Source organism: Typha latifolia, chromosome 2 (assembly GCF_019914945.1).
Source record: "Typha latifolia isolate L0001 chromosome 2, TyphaL0001v2, whole genome shotgun sequence".
NCBI lineage: Eukaryota > Viridiplantae > Streptophyta > Magnoliopsida > Poales > Typhaceae > Typha > Typha latifolia.
Window position 1 is genome coordinate 14,243,098 of NC_133087.1, and position 17,372 is coordinate 14,260,469.

The 17,372-nt window shown below is 35.8% G+C and overlaps 3 protein-coding genes across 3 annotated transcripts; all 3 read left to right on the forward strand.

Moving 5' to 3' along the window:
* Nucleotides 1-289: 289 nt before the first annotated feature.
* On the forward strand, nucleotides 290-1,802 carry LOC140783000 (transcription repressor MYB6-like). Its single transcript, XM_073129939.1, has 3 exons — nucleotides 290-580; nucleotides 738-867; nucleotides 1,010-1,802. Exons 1-3 carry the CDS (start codon nucleotides 445-447, stop codon nucleotides 1,512-1,514), a joined length of 771 nt encoding a protein of 256 aa, XP_072986040.1. The 5' UTR covers nucleotides 290-444; the 3' UTR covers nucleotides 1,515-1,802.
* Nucleotides 1,803-6,867: 5,065 nt separating this feature from the next.
* On the forward strand, nucleotides 6,868-10,108 carry LOC140782999 (probable cinnamyl alcohol dehydrogenase 6). The gene is made up of 6 exons (XM_073129938.1): nucleotides 6,868-7,237; nucleotides 7,737-7,850; nucleotides 8,420-8,647; nucleotides 8,749-9,034; nucleotides 9,133-9,286; nucleotides 9,783-10,108. Exons 1-6 carry the CDS (start codon nucleotides 7,146-7,148, stop codon nucleotides 9,983-9,985), a joined length of 1,077 nt encoding a protein of 358 aa, XP_072986039.1. The 5' UTR covers nucleotides 6,868-7,145; the 3' UTR covers nucleotides 9,986-10,108.
* Nucleotides 10,109-13,214: 3,106 nt separating this feature from the next.
* Nucleotides 13,215-15,144, forward strand: LOC140781141 (probable aquaporin PIP2-6). Its single transcript, XM_073126959.1, has 4 exons — nucleotides 13,215-14,103; nucleotides 14,198-14,493; nucleotides 14,593-14,733; nucleotides 14,834-15,144. The coding sequence occupies exons 1-4, from the start codon at nucleotides 13,809-13,811 to the stop codon at nucleotides 14,951-14,953; spliced, it is 852 nt and encodes a 283-aa protein (XP_072983060.1). The 5' UTR covers nucleotides 13,215-13,808; the 3' UTR covers nucleotides 14,954-15,144.
* The last annotated feature ends 2,228 nt before the right edge of the window (nucleotides 15,145-17,372 follow it).

Below are 17,372 nucleotides of genomic sequence, written 5' to 3' on the forward strand. Positions count from 1 at the left end.
AGTTTAGCATATTTTTTTTTTACGTGTCCAAACTAGACTCGTTTAAGTACTAAGTTTGAAAGCTGAACGTTTTTAGATAAATTAGTTTTTCTTTGAAAGGATGCCTACTCTAGTCAAAGACTCCCCCACATCAATCAAAATCAGTACACTTTCCATAGACTTCTCTAATCTACAGAGAGAGGGGACCAACGAGAAGGCACGAATTGATGGAAACCCGACAGGCTATCCTTTTGACTTCCTACAACATCTGTATATATATATATATATATATATATATATATATATATTCATATATAGATCGAGATATCATAACAAATATTTCGATGTTGCTGTGACTTCTCTCTTGCTTAATTTCTGTGCTACAACTTGTAAAAGGCTGTGTATATCTCTAAAGGTGTTTACAAACACCATAATAAAACACACAAAAGGGATAGGAGGTATAGGATGGGAAGGGCTCCATGCTGTGACAAGGCTAATGTGAAGAAGGGGCCTTGGTCTCCGGAGGAGGATGCCAAGCTCAAGGAGTTCATAGACAAGTTTGGGACTGGTGGAAACTGGATTGCTCTCCCTCAAAAAGCTGGTAATTAAGAGAAAGAAATCTTATAGCCCTTCCCATGGTCATGACTTGTTTGTTATGTTAATTATCTTCTTCTTCTTCTTCTTCTTCTTCTTGTTTTCTTGTAGGGTGTATGTGGTGATTAATTATATGGTTAATTGGCTGCTGGTTTTCTTGGTAGGTTTGAAGAGATGTGGGAAGAGTTGCAGGCTAAGATGGCTCAACTACTTGAGGCCAAACTTAAGGCATGGGGAGTTCTCAGATGATGAGGATAGGATCATCTGCACTCTCTTCGCTAGTATTGGAAGCAGGTAATTAAGGATATTTAACCTTAAATGATGCTAGGGTTGGATAATAGGAATGCTACATGCTTCCATTTATATGCATCATTTTGAAATCATCGACCCAAATGCATGCCTTAATTCGATCGATCTTTAATTTTACCGATTACAGATGGTCGGTGATAGCGTCGCAGCTTCCTGGGAGGACCGACAACAATATCAAGAACTACTGGAACACCAAACTGAAGAAGAAGCTCCTGGGGATTACTACCGTGCCGAAGTCCACCAGGAGGCCACATCAAAAGCAAGAACAGCAGCAACTCCTACTTCCAATATCACCCTCTTCCTCATCACTGGGCAGTTGGCATAGCACCCAAAGAGCACCCCTCACTGGCTTTGAATCTTCCACCGCTGCTTCTGATATATTTCGGAGCCCATCTCAGCAGTACCATGTGAGAGAAGAAAGCGATATGTTCTCTTTTGGGATTGAGAAGTACCAGAGCAGCAGCTACGGCAAGGAGATAGACGATGTCTATGGTGGTGGAGGTAGTGAAGGAGAACATATGAGCTTTGACGGCTATGGAGAGTTTGAGGAGAAGGGTAGTTATATTGGGCAAATGGTGGAAGCTCCAGTGTTAGACTACAGCTATGAGGAGATCAAGAAACTATTTAATTAGTTCTAACCTTGGGGTGCAGCAAATAACAGCAACGCTAGATAGCTAGTTTCCTTGTGGGAGATTTAATGCCTAAGCTTCAAAATCCAGGGAAAAGTAATGCATCAACTCTAAATATAAATCATCTTTGGGAGGTAAGGTTGTGTGGATTCTGATGAGAGCTTTGGCAGAATAAAGAAGAGAAGGATGTGGACACCATCTCTTTGTTTTTTTAGCTCAGCATTCATAAGATATTAAGATGTGATCCCAATGTTGTACACTTCTATTCTGAAAGAAAACATCATTCAGCAATCTCTCTCTCTTTCTCTCTCTCTCTCTCTCTCTCTCTCTCTCAATTCAGATTAATCTTTTGTGAAGCTTTGGGTATGGAAGATAAAAGATGGATTGCTTACAAGATGTTCAATGTGATTGTCACATGATCACAGTGTTAAAAGTCACGATATATATTGTTAGTCGCTTATTTAGCGGTTTAAGCTATTTCATTAACTGACTATCTGACATAGCATTAGAGTTTTCATTCAACAAGAAGATATTAAAGATATAATATATATTGTTGCTCATCTAAAATACTACTTAAAGTGTCAGTTGTAAGAACATGCATGCCTGTCAGAATCTATATTAAATTAGCTCCTAAATAGTTGGCAATTATATAGATTCGTATTGGGACTTGTACTAAATACTGGTTAATTTCTATCACCACTTACCATTTAGGTCTCAGTCTAATCACTCTCAAAATGGCTGAGCAAATTATTACTACCGACGATCGATATGTTGGACGAGTTCTTCGGTGATCGAATTAAGCCACCTACGTCCAGTACTGGAGACCTTACGTAGAATGGTATGGCAAAGTGGCGATGACGATGGATGCAAAGAGGAAGAGTGCGTGTGATAGTGCCTTGTAGCTTCTAGTATCTCATTGTGGATAGAAGTGAAGAGACTTTTAGCGAGTCATCCCCTGAGCAGTTGCCAGTTGGGACTGTTATCCAACTAAGAGCTTAAAGTTTTTAAGTTTAAAGGTTTCTCTAACATAGTAATCTCTGTGCTAGTTTTTTCTAAAGGTTATCGGTTGTATTGAGAAATAGGGAACAAAGATGTATATAGAGAGTGCATGTACAATACTCGCTTAATCAAATGTGAGCTGGAGATGAATTTTTTTCTAATTTTATATGTTTATCTTAAGATACTATTCATCTCTATTTGTGCATAGGCTTGTCTCAAACTAGGGCCGTAAATGAGCCGAGCTGGCCTCTGATCAAGCTTGGGGTGAAATTAATTTTAAACCTTGCTCTGTGATCAAACTTAAATTAAAATAATTTTAATTTAAGCTAATTTTGAGCTTATTTTAAATAGGAGCTAAGCTCGATCTTAGACGAGGAATATTAACAATTTCAAACTTTATCAAATCAAGCTACTTTTTAGCCCGAGCAAATTTGAATTGATTTAAGTTCGAATAAAATATAAAATAAAATATAATTCAACTATAAATATAAATTATAAGTAATAAAAATAATTGTGTTAAAAAACTATAAATATATATATATATATATATTCGAGCCTTATCGTGTTGCTTGAGATCAAGCTTAGCTTAGCTACAGCCCTATCTCAAACCAAGAAATTAAATCGAAACAATTGGCTATTGGGCTAATGCATGAAGATTCTAAAATTGTGGTGTTGGTTCTTCTACAATTTTTTTTAATAGAGAAAGTTTATGGACTTATCATTCTAGTAAGCATCAATATTCCATTATACAAGGCCTTGGACACGAGCCTCAGATTATTTGATTGAAAATAAACTAACCAATAATAAAATATAGTATTAAGTAAATAATAATATTAACTATAAGCATTTATGTACAATAAAGAGTGAAAATTTGTCCATCATCAGCAGCACCACAAAAATGGCACAATAAAAACTTGGCGGGTCTAAAAATTTTCAATAAATTGATCCTAGTAAGACAAAATATGATTAGAGTCGTGTAGCCCGGTAAGATTACATGAAGACCCAATATGCGCAAAATATATCTCCCAAAAAATGATGCTAAAAGATTAAAAATGAGAGGCAGTAGCAGCGACGACGACGACGACAACGATAATATTGGATGAGAAAATTATCTTTTAGACCATGGGCTATTCAAATATATCCAAATAACTTCAGAGAGCTCGTAAATGCCAAAAAAAAAAACGATACAATATGTTTCCAAAGGCCGAGAATGTGGGAGTCCTTGATGGAGATAGAGTCAGAGGCAGATGGGGGAGGAGATCTAAGGGCAAAGTTGAGCATTATCTTTGAGGAGAGCAGAGGAGGGAACGAGATGGAGACATAAGAGAGAGTGACAAATGAGAGCAAAAGAAAGAGAAAGAAAGGAAAAAACCGACATAACAATGAAGAAAACTATATATAAAAAAATTAGGTAAATGGCAGGGTGTAATTATTAAATATTGAAAATATAGGGACTAAATAATAAATCAATGAAATTGTAGAGTTTTAAATGCAATTAGATCCACTGTCTTTGCGCTATTTACAAATCCTGTTCTCCTTACATTTTCTTTTTTTTATTTATTTATTTTGCAAACAGAGTCATTTCTTTTCAGTTTTTACAAATCAATCCTTTTTGTTTCTGGGAAAGTCCCGAATTCTTGTGCAAGTGCCTACCAAAATATAACATATAAAAGGAATATTTTGTTCATTTCAAATTAAATATTTTTAAAGTATTCTTATATGTTTCCTCTAATATTAAGATTTTTTTTTCATTAATCATAAGCTCATGGGCCAAATCATGAGCTAAACATAAAATATAGTCTCTCTTTACAAAAGCTACACATAAATAAGTCAAACCCCCATATGTTAAATTCTTAAGATTTTTACATAATTGTCACTTAAAAAATTTTAAATGTTATTTAGTCATGTACTCTTTAAAATATTATAATGACCATCAAAAATTATCGCTGAGTCCTCTCGTGAAAATTTCATTTCATATCTTAAATGTAACTAATTAAACTATTTTGACCTTGGATAAATTACTTAAAATGATTAGAAAGCTATATAATATTAATCTAATCATAGTGCAAGAAAAAAAAATCATTTTTTCAGAATATAAGTGTCAAGAAATAAATAATATTTTAGTATTGAAAACTAAGTATAATGATAATTCTGTAGGAGTAAAAAAATTTCTACGGTAATTATGTAAAAATAAAAACCCTTAAATTCAACTCGATAAACGTGAAAAATTTAACGAGCAATTTTAATAATTTTACCTACGTCTCGTTAAATTAATCTCTCATTGGCTTGCAAAAAAAACAGAAGTTTGGACTTATTCAATTTTTAGTCTTCGATTCTGAAGAAGACTTTTATACGGTGTACTTAGGATGAAAAATTTCTTTTCGAACTTATTCAATTTTTAGTCTTCGATTCTGAAGAAGACTTTTATACGGTGTAAACTTCTCAGTATAATCTCTTTCATTTAAATTTTTTATTAAAAAAGAGAGAAAATACTGGAAAAAAGTGGCTATTGGCAAATTAAAGACCTAAACAAGGAAGACCCGATCAAAAGTGGGAACTCTTTTTATCACACACTGTCCACTGATTGCATCTCCTCTCCTCTCCTAGTGGGAAAGTTGGATAGCTTTTCCTTCAGGCGTACTCCTCACAACCACACATGTAAAAAGCTCCTTAATTTCCTCGTCACCTAATTCTATTTTCAATAGCATGACAGGTCCATTGATTTATGACTAAATGTTTAGTATGAAACCATAGTTTGGATACAGGACTATTCGGAGCTTATCCTGATGTTTATGGTTTGGACGTATGGGCTAATTCTTTGTTTTAGGAATAAGATTAATTTTAGAATAAGTAATTTTGTTTATTTATTTTTTAAATTGGCGTTTTTATTGGAGGGAAGAGTATATTGATTATCTTTCATGTGATATATAGTGATGAAAATAATGGAAAAAAAATGTGTTTTGTTTTTATGAAATTACCATGAATATCCTTTGATTTGATAGCTATCAAGGATAAATTAATAATTAGAGTAGTGTGTGGTATAAGATGTAATTTTAATAAATAGTGTTTGTATTCTATAATTGAGTTATTATGATATTTAGCTGTTATTCTGGATTTTAGAATAACGATTTGTATTTCAAAATAAAAAAAATATTATTTCTAAAGTGAACTGGGGCTTAAAAATGAGACATAAATAGAAAGGTATGCACATGAGAATCCACTTTGTTTTATTTAATTTTCTACAAAGAAATTTATAACGACGAGAGTAATAAGCCGCAACCTTCCTATCACATGACACGATTTCTGTCGAGATCGGATGCACGTCTATTCAACTACTCCGATCATGCTAGAGCACAAATACAATATATCAGAGTTGCTATCAAAATTATTGAGTCATTTTAAAAATGTTATTTTTTTCATATAAATCTAACTAAACATAGTTAAAAGTAAATTAGATTATGAAATGACCATTTAACCCTTTGTATAAATTACTACTTAATATGATTCAAAATCAATCAAATCATATTACACGAAAAAAAATCTTTTTTTTTTTACATAATAAAAAATTCAGTAATAAACAGTCTTAAAATTGAGCACAATGGCATTCCAAAAGAACCAAAAATGTCGGCAAAAATGATAATATATTTAGAAGTTCTCAAGCAGCAATTATGTGGGAAAAAAAAACCTAAATTCTTCAGAAAGACCTAATTTAAAATGCCTACACAAAAAACGTGGGGATTTCAAATTAAAGAGTCTTGCTGCTTAATTACCTAATCACCTAACTCTATTATTCTGAGACATTGAACGCTTAGATTTATTACTAACTATTAGTATGAAACCACTTGGCTAATAGACTTCCGTAGTTAGTAGTTGTAGAAGAACAGAGGAAACTACATCAATCGCAAGTCAATGGACTAAAGACTTAAGTCATCCTAGCTATGGATTCCTTCCGTTGTGGGGAAAGTTGGAAAGCAAACTTGGTGCCTGGGATAATTAATAAGGACTTAATTTGCAAGTCATGGTCTGAAAAGATTACTTTCCTGGTGTTTTCTCCACTCATTAATAAACTTGTGATGGGTGGAGCTAAGGGTGTTTTACACATTTTGGTATGCTGATTAGAAAGAACATCTAAATCTCGAGGAGGTATTATACAAAATGCTCTGTTAGAGTCGAAGACTAAAAATTAATTAACAGTACGATTAGTCTTTCTAAATTATTATAAATAAAAACTAAAACACTTGGAGGAACATGGGATGGTACAGTCGTTCAGACCACTAATAAAGTACGTTTGGCTGTTGGTTGGCCCCTCTGCAATTGCTCACCCTCTTCTGTGGCCTTTCTGCACAACCTACAACCTGTAGACTAAATAAAGGGAGAGAGAGAGAGAGAGAAAAAAAAAGAGGGGAAGAAAAGTGAGTGGTATCTGCCTTTTGATTTTTGATGTCCAAATTAAAATTAAAGAAGTCAATTTGACACAGATATTATACACCATCTCTATATAAGGAGACTAGGAGAGGGCAAGGAAAGGCATCAATTGAGTTCAGAAAGGAGAGAGTTAGAGATATCTTTCATCACTTCTCCCTCCTTTACTACTGTCTTTTTATCTTTGTGTGTGAGAATTAGTTTCAGAGAGAGATGGAGACTACTCCAAGCCACACACAGGTAGTAGAAGGATGGGCAGCTAGGGATTCATCTGGGAAGATAACTCCATATGTCTTCAAAAGAAGGTAGTTTCTATTAGTTCTCTACCTTTCTAGCTTTTGGAGTCACCACTGGGGAGGGTTTTCTAACTTCTTTGCCTTGCCTTAGAGTAGCTTTAAGTTCTCTTTCGCAAATATCCTCTTATCCTCCTGTGATTTAGTTCGACGTAAACTTATTTTATTATTCTATTTAGTCTGAAGTTTAAACTTATTAGATTCTCTATCCACAAGTACATTGGATTCAATCAACTGTTGCAATATGATCTGGATCACACACACACACACGCACACAAGATTTAAGTATTTAATAAGTTAAAATTCGACTAAATCAACCAAGAATCTAAATTCCAGGGCGCGCAGTCAATGGCAATCAATCTTCTTTTTGTATGAGCGGAGAGAGAGATTGAGTGATGGCCATTAATATGCATATTAGTATTCTGCAATATATATATATATATATATATATATATATGATGATGGGAGTATTAAGGTGTTTATATATGTGTATATGTATGTATGTGGTCAGGGAGAACGGAGTAGATGATGTGACGATAAAGGTGCTCTTCTGTGGAATGTGCCACACTGATCTCCACTACATCAAAGATGATTGGGGCATCACCATGTATCCTGTTGTGCCCGGGTATATATTTATCCTCTCTCTCTCTCACACTCATATAATTAAAGAAAAATTTGCATATAACATTCATTCTTTTAACTTTATATTTTTATTATTTATAAATCAAGTATTATAATTTAGTAAATATGTATAAAAAATACTCTATTGTTAGATCAGTTAGTTAAACTTAATAAAATCTCTAAGTTAAATTAATTATACTAAGAAAATTATAAAAATATCTTCAATCAAGTCATACTGAGAATATTTTAGTTCAAATCCAACCTAAAATATTTTCTGTACATATTCGTTAAATTCTATGGTTCGATTTTTAAATAGTAAAAAATATAGTGCTTAAACTATAATTAGTGTTATATGCAAATTTTCTTATAATTAAATTAAGAAATAATTACACTTAATTTTTCTAAATTATCATTATTTTGTAAGAACGTACACACCCTAAATTTTCTTCTTCTTCTTCTTTTTATATATATGCACGTATAGTGATGTATGTCAGTGTTCAAATGTCGTGATACATGAGGAATAAGTTAAAAATTATAGGAAATTTAAGTATCCGTTTATGTTTTTTTAAACAGACATGAGATCACGGGTGTGATCACAAAGGTTGGGAGCAACGTGAGCAACTTCAAAGTGGGGGATAGGGTTGGGGTCGGATGCTTAGCTGCTTCTTGCCTCGACTGTGAGTACTGCAAGGACTCCGAAGAGAACTACTGTGATCAAGTCCAGTTCACCTACAATGGCATCTTCTGGGATGGTAGCATCACTTACGGTGGCTACTCTGAAATGCTAGTGGCCAACCAAAGGTGAATTAACCATATATCTTCATGTACTTGGAGCTCTTGAGTCAAACTGTTTGTTTGATCTAAACTAAACGTTGTGCATATATTATACTACTGCATTCAAGGTTCGTAGTCCATGTCCCTGATAACTTACCCTTGGACTCCACGGCGCCCTTGCTCTGCGCCGGCATCACCGTGTTCAGCCCGATGAAGCACCACGGCATGCTCGTCGCCGGAAAGAAGCTCGGCGTCGTCGGTCTCGGCGGCCTCGGCCATGTGGCCGTTAAATTCGGCAAGGCCTTTGGGCTTCATGTCACAGTGATCAGCACATCACCGACTAAGGAGCAGGAGGCAAGGGACCATCTGGGCGCCGATAACTTCATTTTTAGCAAAGATGGTAAACAAATGAAGGTAAGAAGAAGAAGAAGATAATTACTTGTATATACGTTTTTTTTTAATATTTTAATTGTAGTAATTTTTATTGGGTTCTTGCATTTTGGACGTAATAGGATGCATCAAGGAGTCTCGACTACATTATTGACACGGTTTCTGCTAAGCATTCACTTGGACCAATTCTGGAACTACTCAAGGTGAATGGAAAATTAGTGCTTGTTGGAGCTCCGGATAAGCCTGTGGATCTTCCTTCTTTTCCACTAATATTTGGTGAGTGTTTTAACATTAGTTAATTAATTACACCCCTTTAATTATGGTCTTTGAGATTATGCAAACACTTTAGTGTTTTCTTTTCCTTCTCTAAAAATAATCACATAGAGTCTGACTCCTCCTCATCTATCTTTCCTACATATTTGTAAATATTCTTATCTTCTTCCCCCTCCAATATTTGCATCAAAATATATTTAAGTTTGCTTCTATTTTCTATATTGGATGCACACACACACATATATATATATATATATATATATATATATATATATATATATGTATTTAATAACGGTGACTTATATAATTCACAAGGTGTTGCAGCCAAAAGCTCAATCTCACTTTTGTACATTGCACATAAACTTATATATTGAATTAAAAATATTCTAGCTATATGTATCTAGAGGCGGGGAACTCAGGACTACTATTTTAATACCATGTTAACTTACAAACAACTATAATTATTAATAATTTTTGATAATTAAATGTATGTTTACAGGGAAGAGGGTAGTGAGTGGAAGCATGATCGGTGGGATGAAGGAGACCCAAGAGATGCTGGAGTTGTGTGGGAAGCACAACATCACCTGTGATATCGAGCTCATTAAACCCAATTGCATCAATGAGGCGTTAGAGAGGCTGGCTAGGAACGATGTCCGTTATCGATTTGTGATTGATATTAATGCAATTAAATGTAGTCTCTAGTTTAATTGATGTATCTTATTTGTGCTAGCTGCTCAAATTAATGGGTTTGATTTCCAAATCCGGAGCTAATTAATTGTATGCTGAGGGTTCACTTGGGAAAGATAAAAATATTATTTGGTCCTAGATCTCAATCTTATTAAGTCCTTTTCTTCACAGCTAATACTATCGTTTTCATTTCTTTTTCTTTCAATTCAAGCCAGATTAACCCAAGCTCGATACCCATAAGAAGAGGGGGAGAATATTTTTTTTTAAACAAGCCACACCACTGCTTGGTGAAATATCAACAACACAACCGAACATCACAAAGTGATAGATAAGGCAAGAAAGCAAACACTATCACCACTTTGAGAGCTTTCAATGGTTACATACATCACGGCCTTAAAGGATTCAAAGAAAATATGGTTTTAAACTATGAGAATCCCTTTTCGAGAACAATAATAAATATCTAAGCATCGATCACTATCTAATAAATAAGATTAGAACGTCGACGATCATCTTAAGACTTCTTCAAATAAAACTTTCGCAAAAAATAGTAAGTCCACGCCTTAGAAGGGTAAAGCTATTCTCAAACTTTTATATCTTATTGATCTACACTTATAGTTAGCCCTTCGCTGGAATGAGATGCCCTAAGTTTGAAATTATGTTCCCTTGAGCGGTAACTAGAAACTCGATTGATTGATTGATGATTCTAATTTTTAATAGAAGAGTTGCCATTTAATCTCCTGCGAGAAGAGATCAATTGATTTTATAAAGACATCCGAGAGTTTTATTTTCATAGTTTCTAATTGTTATTCCATTAAAAAAATGGTATAAAAATTAGAGATATAGGATTATTTCTTATCCACTCTTCGATGGTATCATATCTTACGACATTAATTTCATCCGTTTATGATATTAAGTATTAGAGCATCCCGTTTTCATAAGATTTTATGATATATTAATATCTGACGTAATATATTTCTAGCTCGTAATTTTCATGTGAAGATTAATGGAGGATAAATTTAAAATAAGCCACCGCCTAAATGTCTCATATTTTATTTTCCTCTGCAAGTATTATAATTGATATTTGTCGGTTTTTTCTATCAAGACATTATACGCTCGCCATTTAAAATTATACTGGTCCATTTCTCACAAGGGTTAACTCCTCTATCCCGTCTAAAATTTATTAGCTCACAATTGACAAAGAAAAATAAATGTAACTAGGCCATCTAGGGGAATATATGAGATATAGGATTACTTAAAAAACTTATCACATTTCCCATTTATTATACCAACCACCCTGGTCGGTTTTCATTATCCCATTATTAATCAGTATATGAGATAGGGACAGTATGAAGAACATTTTAATTTAATCACTAGCAATAAATAAAAACTTTAGTAAATAAAATAAAATAAAAACAACTAAGCATGGGGCCTCAATCATGGGAAGCCAGAAGGGAGCTCTGAGCTAATCCAGTTGGATGGTTTCATATATCTCTCAATAAAACTTCAATAACTTCCACATACTCATCTATTTATTATGCTAACTAACTTGATAAAGACACGATAATAATACAGAGAAATAAAATGTATTTTTGATCTACCTGTTATTCTCTCCCATGATGTAAAATGTATTTATATAAAGACTCGTATTGCTGGTCGTATTATACTAGTCCAAAATTGATATCAAATGCATGTAAGTTTATTAATTTTAACTGTGAGATTAAGATAGCAGATAAATCTTATAATCTTTTGATAGTGTCCTTCATTTGAAGCCAACTTCTAGACACTTTTAGTTTATATATATTAATCCTAAGAAAGAAACATTTTAATGAGCCAAAATTTCTAAAATCTGGACATGCATATGCATAATATTCGTTTGGCATATTTCATGATCTTATCTGCTCATCTGTACAAAGATATATATACATATATATATAGGTTGGATAACAACACCAACCTTATCCAACTGAAATGGCTCATAATAATTCTATTCTGGCTTCTAATGATTGAGGCCCTAATGCTTGGTTTGGTCATGTTCCATTTTAATACCTTTATATTGCCCTTTGTCACATGTGTTTAAACAATGGATTTTTGCCTATATATATATATAGAATGACCTTGTATTGTGTCTATCCTGTTGAATAATGTACTAAAGTTTGTTGGGTATTTAATTAGTCCCTGCAAATTAACCTAACCTTAGGTGTGAATATATTACTATTTATGACGTTAGTTATGTTCCTAGAATCTCCATATTGATGAAAATAACATGGATATCCTTATCTTCTAGAATACTCTAATGAGTACGATAAAGAAGGATGGCTTCGTATTCTATAAGCTTGTTACTTTTATAACACACAGATGCTTCATATTAATTCCTCCGTTAGGTGGGCATCCTATTATTAGTCTTAGGTGATAAAGTTGGACTTTACAATATGATTTTATATTACTTTTTATTTCTTATTTTACTAGTGAAAAATAAACTATGTAACAAGAAATCAAAATGTTTTAAATTGGATTAATATATATATATATATATATTAGATAATATTTTTACGAGTAGTTTAGTTAAGCGATTAGATTTACTTTCATCCTATCTATGTTTATGTGAGGAAGCATCTCGAAGCGAGGGTAAAACTGTAAATCTGCATTGCCAAAAGCAAGATACCGTTATCCCGCAACGGCAAAAATATGTCTGCACGGGATCAACTGTCGCGGACGTACAGCCAACAGCCATGTCGTTAAGGAGGGCCACGATTGAAGCGGGGTCCACTGGACAAACCCAGAATCACGCCGTGTGTGCTGTACCACGGAGCCTAGCGATAAGGCCAAAAGTTATACGACCGTTGCGGACCACCCAAAACGGTGAGAAGAAGAGACGACGATTCGGGAAGCGGACGGGATGTGACGGAGCTCCGTGCCTTTTGCTGTTGGGTCCCAAACAGCCAAACAGCCGCCAGGGCACCATCTTCCGTATCCATCCAAATCCCGACACGTGGCATCATCTGAGCCGTCCTTTTGCATGCCGATGTACCTGATGGTCGGTCCTAAACACGGCCACTTTATCCAGCGGAGAAGTGGCTCAAGACAGCCTTTCCAGAATAACTCAGAAAACGATATCAATCATCCCGATTTTTATTCTTTGTGGTTAATCTGTGAGATACCTCTCTCTCTCTTCTTCTTCTTCTTCTTCTTTTTCTTCTTCTTTTTTTAATCATTAAGTATGAGAGATACTTCTCCTCCTCTTTGTAACGATCGATCTCATCTACTCCGCCGTCCACAGCACTATAGGAAGAGGGAGGGAGGAGGGCCTACCAATTAAATGAGCCATGCACGGGGTGTGAGTGAGCTAGTGACCACATCACATGGCCTCCCGTCCCTCGACATTATCACGATAGCCCTACTGTTCATTTCTATTTCTCTGTCACATGGCCTCGCTGTACCCGGACCCATTCCTCTTCTTACCTTCTTCCACTCTTTCTCTTCCGTATGCAAAACACCAAAACCAAACCCTTCTTTACTTTACTTTTCTTTACTTTTCTCCTAACAAAAACTCATAATAAACTCTTAACCCATCCTCATAAATAAAAGAGTTGTGGGGGTGGGAGTAAAAATCGTACGTGTATATATTTATTTATCGTAAAATAAATTATAGATAATGCGTTGTAAAAGATTGGTACCCACCCACGTCGTTGTTCGTATCAATTTTCTTTTTGTCATGTCCCGGGTCCCTTTGCCAACCCATCTCTCTTATCCTTAAATCCCCCCACCCTTCTCCTCACTTCCTCCTTCAGAACAGAAGAGAGAGTGTGTGTGAAGAGAGAAAGGAATTAGTTGTGCTAAGATGTCGAAAGAGGTGAGCGAAGAACCGGAACAGGCGCCGGCGGCGAAGGACTACTCGGACCCGCCCCCGGCTCCCTTGTTCGACTTCGGGGAGCTACGCCTCTGGGCCTTCTACCGCGCCCTCATCGCCGAGTTCATCGCCACCCTCCTCTTCCTCTACGTCACCATCGCTACCGTCATCGGCTACAAGGTCCAGTCCCAATCCGACGAGTGCGGCGGCGTTGGAATCCTCGGCATCGCCTGGGCCTTCGGTGGCATGATCTTCATCCTCGTCTACTGCACCGCCGGCATCTCCGGTAATAATATTAAACAAGCTTAACACCTCTGGCTTTTCGACCAAGCAATTGTAAGTGATAATTAAAGTGGTCCTCGCTCGCTAATTGTCAACAGGTGGACACATAAACCCGGCTGTAACGTTCGGGCTCTTCCTCGCAAGAAAAGTTTCGTTGGTGCGAGCTCTTCTTTACATAGTGGCCCAATGCCTTGGAGCCATATGTGGGGTTGGGATCGTGAAGGGGATCATGAAGCACCCTTATAATGACTTCGGCGGCGGAGCCAATGAGGTGGCTTCCGGCTACTCCAGGGGCACCGCTCTCGGCGCTGAGATCATCGGCACCTTCGTCCTCGTCTACACCGTCTTCTCCGCCACCGACCCCAAGCGCAACGCTCGCGACTCCCACGTTCCGGTTCGTAGACACACATTTTACGCACATCATCTTTAACTAACTACTCTTTAGTTTTTTTTTTTTTAATTTTTATCTTACGTACATAGTTATAATTTGTAGGTTTTGGCTCCGCTGCCAATTGGGTTCGCGGTGTTCATGGTGCATCTTGCTACCATTCCCATCACCGGAACTGGGATTAACCCGGCGAGGAGCTTGGGAGCTGCGGTGATCTACAACCAGGACAAGGCTTGGGATGACCAGGTGGGTGGTTTGTTGAAATTTTAACGTCGAACTCCATTTTTTGAACTATAAATTATAAGAATTGGAGTGGTAAAAGTTTCGAGTGTTCGAACGCATGCAGTGGATCTTTTGGGTGGGCCCGCTCGTAGGAGCCTTGGCGGCGGCGGCGTACCACCAGTACATCCTCCGGGCGGCGGCCATCAAGGCGCTTGGATCCTTCCGGAGCAACCGCAGCAACTGAGTCGGAAGTTAAAAGGGACATGTAGAAATGCTTGGGATCGCTTTGTTTGGTTAATTAATTTGTGTGTACGTTGGAGATTGGGAAAGAAGAGGAGAATAGAGAGAGAGAGAGAGAAAGTTGATTGGTTTTCCTCTTCTTATGGTCATGTGTTATGCAAGGAAAGGAATATGTGTCTCATTTGTTTGATGCTATCTCTTTTAACGTCTGGATTTGTGCAGTTAATTTCTCTTTACTTTGTCCTCGTTTTCTCTCTTTTAACCTTGGTGGAAAAGTAAGTTGATTAATTAAAAAAAAGGAGATCGATCGATATCTTTTAGCACTTAGTATAGAGGAGGAACAGGGGAAGAGTAAGTGTGCATGGTAATATATATATATAAGACAAAGGGAATGGTGGGGGCCCAGTGTCTTTGGGTGGAATTCAAGCCTGGAAAGTGGAGAGCAAGAGGCAAGTCACGGTCTTCTAGGTCTTGTGTGGGGTTTCCTTTGTCGGTGCCACTTTCCAGGCTTGGGAGCTGATGCACATGGGGTTCCGCCAAGAGCGAGCAATAATACTGGGGGATGGGGGGGTGGGGAAGAAGATAAGATATATAATTCATTACATTTTCATTAATTAATTGCACAAAAAGGTTGCATGGATGGATATCTTTGGACTGTTTGATAATTATTATTATTATTATTATTTAACTTGCAGCTTATGTAATGCCCAGGATTGCTGTGTTTTGAACAATTCAAGGTGTACTCAAATGTCAATTCTTTAACAATTGCAATATGTAGTTAGTTCATGGATCATGTTGGAACCTCATCTGCATCAGCAGCTGTATTTATCGCTCAGTTACAACTCTGATATATAAGTAAATAAAGAAGACAATTCTCACACTTGACCAGTGGACCAAAATTTTGCAACCAAATGGTAATAATTACAAGCACTTATGCACAATTGCAAATGAGGTAGGAATAGGATGGATATTATAGAAACAATACTCACACTTGGTTGACAGCATTTAGAAAAATCAGAACAAGAGATTTGATGAGAAAAAATAAAAGAAAAAAAAAAATAGCAGAGTCGACCCAACAAGAGTATACGTACAAACTCTATGGTGTTGTTAAGACCACATGGAGATCTGACGCGTACAAACTTGTAAAGCATTACCAAAGAAAAATAATAATAATAATAATAATAAGATAGGGGCTATGACCACAGCAATAATAACAACAACGACGACAACACTTACGACGTTATTAGATAAGCGACCATGGCTACGGTGTCTATGGCAACAACAACGAAAAAGAAAAGGAGGAAGGAGGAGAAGGAGGAGGATGAATTAGGATGAGGAAGGTTGAGATGAGAGCAAAGGAGAAGGAAAACGAGAGAAGTCTCCTAAGGGAGGAGAAAAAAAAGTCTCTCTCCTCTCAACCAAAATGGCTAAGGAAGAAAATAGGGAGCTAAGGAAGAAAATAGGGAATTGTGAGATCATTTCATGGAGATGGAAGAAAAGAAATATGAAACCCTAGTAGAAAAGAGTTGCTGAAGTCGGCAGCTTTGAGCTTTTTAAGCAAAACTATTTACAACATCATGTGGAGAAGCTTATTCAAGAATTACGAAAAATGCACAAGATTACATAAATATACAGACCAAGTGAGAATGAAAATGGGAGCAAGGTTGAAAGAATGGTAGGTTGAGCCATGAGAGTCTATTAACACTTCCCTTCTTCTCTTTTCATTAAAGTTATTTCATAAAGACTTGTCAAAAGATACATTTATCACTACTATTAGCAATTTTAGCTACTCTACTGACTTGGTATGGGCAGACACACTATTTAATATAATCTCATCCAAAATTAAATATAAAATGTGTTCAGAAAATTACAATGAGTGTATTATCGACCATAAATACATGCTATCAATATGTATATGTGTCGAAACTAACTCATATTGAATCAGCTTATGCTGAATCTTATCCTACTTATTCTTTATCAATTAAATTTTCTTTTTAAAAAATGATAAGAGATAATTATCTACCAAAACTATCTAAGATTTCTTATTTTTAAAAAAAATTAAATAATTCAAGAACCTACGGTAGACATAACCATACTCAATAGATTAAATAAAGCATCCAACAAAGATGTCACAACAATATTGAAGTAACATGCAATTTTCTCAAAAATATTGATGTAATTAACATACTTGTTTTGATAGTTAAACATCTTAATCTACGATCGATCATTTTTCTAATTTCAAACTATTTAGACCGATCATAAATAAAGTTGCTTCAATAAAGCACTAGATAAAGAGCAAACGTACATCAAACTTTCCGATCAACATTGAGTGTAACTTTGGTTTGGTTTCATCTTATGGTACCTAACTAATTGGCTCCACCAATCACATCATATGTCCAAATATGTAAAAAGACAATCTTATA

Excerpts from the sequence above, each read along its gene's own strand:
- LOC140783000 (XM_073129939.1), top strand. The coding sequence starts at position 445 with ATGGGAAGGGCTCCATGCTGTGACAAGGCTAATGTGAAGAAGGGGCCT. Across the intron at positions 581-737 it reads TGCTCTCCCTCAAAAAGCTG|GTTTGAAGAGATGTGGGAAG; the intron begins GTAATTAAGAGA and ends TTTTCTTGGTAG. Across the intron at positions 868-1,009 it reads TTCGCTAGTATTGGAAGCAG|ATGGTCGGTGATAGCGTCGC; the intron begins GTAATTAAGGAT and ends TACCGATTACAG.
- LOC140782999 (XM_073129938.1), top strand. The coding sequence starts at position 7,146 with ATGGAGACTACTCCAAGCCACACACAGGTAGTAGAAGGATGGGCAGCT. Across the intron at positions 7,851-8,419 it reads ATGTATCCTGTTGTGCCCGG|ACATGAGATCACGGGTGTGA; the intron begins GTATATATTTAT and ends TTTTTTAAACAG. Across the intron at positions 9,287-9,782 it reads TTCTTTTCCACTAATATTTG|GGAAGAGGGTAGTGAGTGGA; the intron begins GTGAGTGTTTTA and ends GTATGTTTACAG.
- LOC140781141 (XM_073126959.1), top strand. The coding sequence starts at position 13,809 with ATGTCGAAAGAGGTGAGCGAAGAACCGGAACAGGCGCCGGCGGCGAAG. Across the intron at positions 14,104-14,197 it reads CTGCACCGCCGGCATCTCCG|GTGGACACATAAACCCGGCT; the intron begins GTAATAATATTA and ends AATTGTCAACAG. Across the intron at positions 14,494-14,592 it reads CTCGCGACTCCCACGTTCCG|GTTTTGGCTCCGCTGCCAAT; the intron begins GTTCGTAGACAC and ends TATAATTTGTAG.